This window comes from Sprattus sprattus (assembly GCF_963457725.1).
Source record: "Sprattus sprattus genome assembly, chromosome: 1".
Lineage (NCBI taxonomy): Eukaryota > Metazoa > Chordata > Actinopteri > Clupeiformes > Clupeidae > Sprattus > Sprattus sprattus.
In genome coordinates, this window is record NC_137920.1 from 55,117,944 (window position 1) to 55,125,257 (window position 7,314).

Genomic DNA, 7,314 nt, shown 5'->3' on the forward strand with positions numbered 1-7,314 from the left:
TTTTCCCCCTCCACATGCCCCCGCTCGCCAAGCGAAGTTACCCGATTTAGATGCACCTTTTTCGGACTAGCCACAGGCACTGGGTGGGGGAATAGCCCGATAGCTTAGCATATCTGCCATGCAATTCTAATGGTAATGCTACCTAGCTTGGTATGCTAACTGTCGGTAGCCTATACATCGTGAAATCAACCAAAATACTGATGTCACTGGCTTTAATTTGATAATGGCATGTTAGTAGTACATTTAATATCAGTACATTTGTTTAATTACTGCTGATATTTTACAAATACGTCAAAAACTCATTTTTGACCAAACTTGAAGTTACGGTCTTTTGCCTTAGCACGGCAGAGTAAAGCACAGGTGCAAGCCAGTTTAAAGACCCTATTATGATGTCATAATGGCCCAATGTAAGTCAATGGGAGAAATTTATATTCGTTTTTCTTTAATATCTTAAAAAGTATCAAGTTTAGAAAAGTGAAAAATACATAGCATAAGTGTCGTTTACAAGACCTACGCGACAAAGTTTGAATGAAGTTTCTACGTTAAGTGGTTCGGGCTGAATTAATCGCAGAAAAAGGTAACAAGAATAAGAAGAAGAAGAAGAAGAAGAAGAAGAAGAAGAAGAAGAAGAAGCCTAGGAATAACAATACAGGGCATTTCATGCACTGTAATAAGAAGAAGAAGCCTAGGAATAACAATACAGGGCATTTCATGCACTGTAATAAGAAGAAGAAGAAGAAGAAGAAGAAGCCTAGGAATAACAATACAGGGCATTTCATGCACTGTAATAAGAAGAAGAAGAAGAAGAAGAAGAAGAAGAAGAAGCCTAGGAATAACAATACAGGGCATTTCATGCACTGTAATAAGAAGAAGAAGAAGAAGAAGAAGAAGAAAATGCCTAGGAATAACAATACAGGGCATTTCATGCACTGTAATAACCGTGTCTGGACTTTCTGAATATAGATTATGTAAAATGTTGTCATGCTTCAATGACATTTAAATGCTGTATTCGGTTTAATAATCAATATTCTAGGAAAACAGGGGGCACCCGGATTTGAACCGGGGACCTCTTGATCTGCAGTCAAATGCTCTACCACTGAGCTATACCCCCTTCGGCAATAATGATTTTTAGATGGTATTAGTACAAATATATCTCTGAATGGTTGGAGGTTTGTGGTATATTTATATTTCAATGGTTGTTCGTATTTAGTCAGAAAAGATCATTACGTCTTGCAAATATAAAAATTCGAGAGCTAATCAGTCAAACAATGGAGAAAAGCGATTATAAAAACACACACACGTCAAAATCCACGTGACTTTTTGAACCGGAAGTATTTACGATTATCCTGCAGTTTCATTTCCATCTGTCGCTCTTCAACCAGATCATTTCTAATAGACGGGCTCTGGTTCTGCAAAGATGGTAGGTATTGCTACAGTTAGTAGTTTTTTTGTTTTGGCTAATGTTTTTTTTTTTGTTTAAACCCCGCACTACTGGCATACATTCTTAATTTCAGTGCTACACCACTTTCAGTTGGCTCCTGGGGATGACCATGTAGTTTTAGTAGAGCGGTCCACAGCTAGCGAGCTAGCTGGCTAGCTATTGATGTGTCATTGTGTATCTAGCTGGCTAGCTAGCTACTTTGTGATATTAAGATGCCTTGACGTTGAAGCTGTTGTTGCATGATGTTAGCAACGACTGATTATCGAACAATGTAACGTTAGGTCTATTAGCTAACTGTAAATGAAACGCAGTCTGGTCTTTTGTATTAAGTCCGCATTGCTATTTAGCTAGCTAATGTGTAGCGGTAGGGATGGCAGCGCGAGCTAACGTTAGGTAAGTACGAGCCAACGAGGTTAGTCTACTCTAGACTAGTCAGGTAACGTTATTTCTTAAATTTGACGGGATTATGAAATCGTCCGGGGCTAAATTGTGTTATGCTCCACATGTTTTTAAACGGATTAATATAATAGGTTTTGGTAACGTGTTCTCTTAATGGCAAGAAATGACGAGGGTAGAATATCACTAGCTAACATAACTTTCCTTATAGTTTTGTGTATTGTCATTCACGCACTCAAACGAGATTTCGCTCATTGTTGTAAATCCTATCTGTATTTTTGCATAGAACACTCGTGGTTTAAGATCTCAGTTGAAGGACAGTGTCCCGGTGACGGGGCTTTCTCCTCAAGCAGGAGCCTATGGCGTCCAGGATACGATGCGCAGGGGGTAAGTTTTGTTTGCGGACTGGTGAATTCTGCCTTCAGGTTGCAATTTATCTCGCATGTGTGTATACAGAATGTCAACACCAACTGCATTTGCAGCATACTGTACCTCTTGGGCCTATAAGTCATTTGTGTGATGTGAACTACTATAATTTAAGAGTACTACTGTTAGTGGATACTAGACATACATTGTATATATAATTCTAAGGATATGGATTTGCAAATATATGTGCTCATTATTGACTGAAATTTAACCTAGTTTGCCCATTGTTTTACCAATGTCATGGTTTCAGATTCTCCAGTGTGAAGAATGAAATGCTACCAAGTCACACACTGGAATATTCTGAGAAGAATGTGAGTTTCTTAGGCCATCCTTAAAATGATATTGGTTTGCATTAACCTGGCCTTTTCAATCAAATTGAATATAACCCAAATGATTTTTAATCTGTTTGATCTGCAAACATAGTGACTATAACCTGTTGGGACGACTAAAATATTTTAAAGCAACATTTTACTTCTGTGCGGCCCAGTCCCTGCTGGATGTGGCTTGCAGTGATGGTTAATGTGAATAGAGTGTATGCATTTGTTTATGGACCGCAGTGTGTAATTTTGTTATTCCACCATTAGAAATGATAGGACTCTTCACACATGTGAGATCAGTGTAACATAACAATGACAACCAGATGAGCACATTTCTTAAAATGTACTGTTATCACATGCATGTGGGGTTTTCACTTCCGCCCCCCAATTGTACCCCAATCCTAAATAGGTCCGTCCACTATTCTTTTAAATATGTTTTGTTCATTATTGAAATAATTATTATACAATTAGGCCTGACATTTGTTTGCATTTTCTTTACAGTTCCAGCTGAACCAAGACAAGATGAACTTCAGCACTCTCAGAAACATTCAGGGCCTCCACGCACCACTAAAACTGCAAATGGAGTACAAGGCAGCCAGACAGGTATGGACTTGCTAGGACAGTTCATCCATAAAAATGCTTGTCCCAACAAAGCTCTGTTGTCATAAAGATGTGTAGATGATGACTTGTCTTCATGTGTCTTCAGTGGAGTATAGCAGTACATTTATGTATGACATTCAAAGTACTTACAAACCTTGTTTGAATATTACATTTAATTTCTGGTTCTCTTGACTAGATCCAACGCTTACCATTCCTGCAAAGCTCAAACCTGGCCCTTGACACATTGCGTGGAAGTGATGACACAATTGGCTTTGAGGACATCCTCAATGGTAAGAGACTTGTGAGGCGCAAATATATATCAGAGGGGGTAAATGAATGACATTAAGTACACCTGAAGGAAACGTTATTGACTAAGATAACCTTGGTTGTGTTTAAATACCAGACTAGAATTCATTATTGGTCTTTCAAGCATAGGTGGTTGATGCATTCAAAAAATGATGGCGAAGTTTTGTCTTCAACTAACTCCCCTGAAAAAGTAACGCCTCTGGTGAGCTTTGCTGGGGCATTTTTGCTAGTGGTTGAAGACAAAAGCTTCTAGGTGTATATGGGTGTTGGCTCATTAAAACACAGGTTTGCTCCATGTTGAAACGCATTCAGGTTTTAAAATCATTGGCGTGTTGGTTGAGAATAAATTAGTTGAGGTCAACTCTTTGCTTGTTAGTGACAGGAACAGTAGAATTTCTTTGGTGCAAGATTGGCATTACCCTAACCTGGGTTTGGATCTCCTCCCACCTTTTACCCTGGATAGCTTGTGGCATGCCATAGTGTAATGAGATGTGGCGGTGAGTTTTGGTCGCTCTGGGAAATCACCAACCAATAGCACGAAGAATTAAACATCTTTTCCAGTGTATAACTAAAATTATGGTGGGCATTGGATGCTCTGATTATACCAAAAATCTATGAGGCTCCCCTTGGTTCTTAAGTCTGGCTAAAATCAACTAATATATCAACATGGTCTGACTATATCAACCAGTCAGGAAGTATCCAGGAGTTGTGCAGTTTGTGTGTGTGTTCACAGCACATATAATATAACTTACAGCAACTTTAATGACTTGGTTACCTAGCTTAGCTCTAATTTTTCATTCTTCAAATGTGGTTGTTTGTTTTTGCAGATCCAACACAAAGCGAAATGGTTGGAGAGCCTCACATGATGGTGGAGTACAAGCTAGGCCTGCTGTAATCGGAAATGGATTGCATTAAAATAATTTCTATTTGAACTTAATTTGTTGAATCAATTGTACTTCATCTGCAGACAGTCACTGTACACAAACTTTGAACCTTGTATTTGTAATAAAACTGTTCCATATCTACTCCGTATTTTGGAATTTTGATTTTTTTTTTCTTTCCACCATTAAATTGCGTAAATGAAAGGGACACTCACTGTATTTCTGGCCTCACCTGGAGATGTGATACTGGTAGGCATTTGACATTTATTTTGAGTAATATTTCAAGAAAACTATGTGGAAATTAATGCTAGTTACTCACATTTCATTCAAAGCTACATTTGACAAAAGTGTCTGTTCACCTAACCTGATCATGGTATTTTATACCAGCTGTTGAAAAGCAACTCATTGGTCTCTGGCAGTAAGACCCAAACATAGTCTTACAGTATTAAATAAAATGTTGTCAAGAGACCCCTGATAAATGCACTGAGTATTGCAACCTCTAATTGACCAATAAGACACATCCCTAAGCACAAAAAGCTAAAGTAGTTAGAAAGTTTGGTTGGTTTTGGAAATAATTGAGAATGAAAACAAAGCAAAAATGTTATAAAAAAATCTTGTTACACCTGATATTCTAATTTCTGTTACAGGCCTGAGAGCAACAGTAGGACACGGATGAGTTCATGTTCATCAAGCAGGTCTTGCAAGCATTTTACTGATCGCGCCCGAAACTGGAGTAGCTTGACAACATTAGTGATTTTACACCACTGACTCGTATGCAGAAGTATGATTGATTGTTTTTCCAACAAGCAGGAAATGTCTAATGGTTTACATGCATTGTGCTTGCACTTGGTGCAGTTGCTAGGTGATTTTGATTTCAGTGACCTTCAAATGGATGTTTCCAGAGAAAAACCTTTTATTTATTTTGCTAAAATTCAAGATAATTGTATGTCCCTTTAAACATTATAATGCAATTATAACTAGTATACAAACTCCTTGCTATTTTATGCTTACGCTTAGACAACATAATTCTAAAAGATAAAGGAGTGAGGTATGCATGTACTTTCAAACACCTTTATTTAAATTTCTCTAGTGTATTTTATTAATAGATTGTATTTTATGACCAGACAAGAATAGCACCATCAGACCCTGCAGACATTAAAATCTCTCCTTTGTGATCAAAAATGACACTCTGCACTGCATCTTCGTGTCCAACCAGACTTGTCACTTGCGATGAAGCGAGTTGAACCAGCTTCACTGAACCGTCGTTACTGGCCACAGCCAGGGTTCGCCCACATGGACTGAATGCCACCTGGTTGCTGGGATGCGGCCCGGTGTCCACCCTGAGCATAGCCGAGACCTTCCTCACGTCCCAGAGGTTCACCACCCCATAGGAGTCACAAGATGCTATTGTGTCCCCCAGACTGTTGAAAACGGCATGGTTACAGGAGTGCTGGTGGCCGTAGAAGGTTTGGGCACACAGACCTGTGCGTGCATCCCACAACGACAGGGTCTTGTCAGCAGAACAGGTCAGGAGCGTGTTGGAGAAGGGCAAGAAGGCTACACTGTTGACAGAGTCGACATGACCACGCATAGTGTACCGGCACCTCTCACTGTTCAGGTCCCACACCTTGGCGGTGTTGTCCATGGAGCAGGATGCTACAAAGTCACCACTGGAATGAAAGGAACAGCCCCAGGTGGCATGGGTGTGGCCCTCCAGCGTGAGGATGCAGCGGCCATGGCTGAAATCCCAGATCCGAACTGTAGTGTCTCCCCCAGTAGTGGCTAGACCTCCACCATTGGGATGAAAACAGCAACTGGATAGCCAATCGCTATGGCCTTCTCCTGTCATGATCATCTCCCCAGCAGGCAGTCCCCACAGTCGCCAGTGGTGGTCATCACTCGCGGTGGCCACAATCATCTTGCGAGGGTGAATTGCAAGGCAGCTGATAGGCATGCTGTGGGCCTTTATGGAAGTTGTCAATGAGAAGTATGGGCCTTTATTTCCCTGCGCTAGAAGAGCCTTGATCTGAGGAAGGTATGGGTTCACACGACTGCTGGCAGGGAACTCTGAATCCTTAGGATGTTTAGTGTTTGTGCTGCGATCTGTTGCAGGAGTGCAAGGACTTCCGTTGTTGTTCTGAGGCTTTGTCCCTTTCTCTACTCCCGGTTGAGTTTTGTCATTGCCTTGCTTAGGTGCACAACGTACCCCAGGGGAGGAGTGTGCATTGCGTAGAGAGGCCTCCAAATTGTGTGCGTGGCCAAGGACTCGGTCCCTCTCTAAACTGACAAGCATCTTTTGTTTCAGCGAGGCTTGGTACTTGTCGGTGAGCTGCCGGAGTGCTGGTTCATAGGAAGCATAGTGTTTTTTCAGTCGTCTGATGTCCTCAATGAATCGGTTCTTTTCTTGAACCACTCGCTTATGTTGCATACGATGAAAGTCCCTCTCTTTGTTAAGTTTGACGAGCGTTTCAGCTGCTTTAAGGGCTGCTTGTTTGTAACTTTCCCGTTCTTTCTTAACATTTCTGAGTTCGTTGTCTAGGAGCTGATTGTGAGAGTAGGCATCAGGAACGAAATCCACCTCGCCTATTTTCAACAGGCCTTTTAGCTGCATTTCGAACCACTCTGTTTGGAAGCATTCTAAAGTCCGAGTCATGCCCATTTTCACAAGAAAGTTACGGAAAAAGTCGTCTACTGTTTCGGGGATGTGAGAAACCGGTTGCTTTGCCGAGCTAATCCTCTGCGTAATCATGTCTGTATCTTCAGCGCAATCTCTCACAGCTTTCACAGCTGCTTCTAGATCTTCGTCTCCTTCGGTCATGCTTATATCGTCATCAGCCATAACTTCTTCATATTGATAGTCGTCCTCAGAGTCTTCGGGTATATAGATTTTTTCGAGATAATATGGCCCATCCACAGATTCTTCTGCTAGTTCATGTTTTGTCTCCAT

The 7,314-nt window shown here is 40.9% G+C and overlaps 2 protein-coding genes across 2 annotated transcripts; one reads left to right on the forward strand and one right to left on the reverse strand.

Annotated features, from left to right (window-relative positions):
* Positions 1 to 1,338: 1,338 nt before the first annotated feature.
* On the forward strand, positions 1,339 to 4,518 carry pomp (proteasome maturation protein). The gene is made up of 6 exons (XM_080837172.1): positions 1,339 to 1,420; positions 2,124 to 2,224; positions 2,514 to 2,574; positions 3,082 to 3,183; positions 3,377 to 3,470; positions 4,314 to 4,518. Exons 1-6 carry the CDS (start codon positions 1,418 to 1,420, stop codon positions 4,379 to 4,381), a joined length of 429 nt encoding a protein of 142 aa, XP_080693298.1. The 5' UTR covers positions 1,339 to 1,417; the 3' UTR covers positions 4,382 to 4,518.
* Positions 4,519 to 5,481: 963 nt separating this feature from the next.
* spag16 (sperm associated antigen 16) lies at positions 5,482 to 7,314 on the reverse strand (the record flags this gene model as incomplete). The annotated part of the gene is made up of 1 exon (XM_080840942.1): positions 5,482 to 7,314. The coding sequence occupies one exon, from the start codon at positions 7,312 to 7,314 to the stop codon at positions 5,482 to 5,484; it is 1,833 nt and encodes a 610-aa protein (XP_080697068.1).

Excerpts from the sequence above, each read along its gene's own strand:
- pomp (XM_080837172.1), top strand. Across the intron at positions 2,225-2,513 it reads CAGGATACGATGCGCAGGGG|ATTCTCCAGTGTGAAGAATG; the intron begins GTAAGTTTTGTT and ends TCATGGTTTCAG. Across the intron at positions 3,471-4,313 it reads CTTTGAGGACATCCTCAATG|ATCCAACACAAAGCGAAATG; the intron begins GTAAGAGACTTG and ends TTGTTTTTGCAG.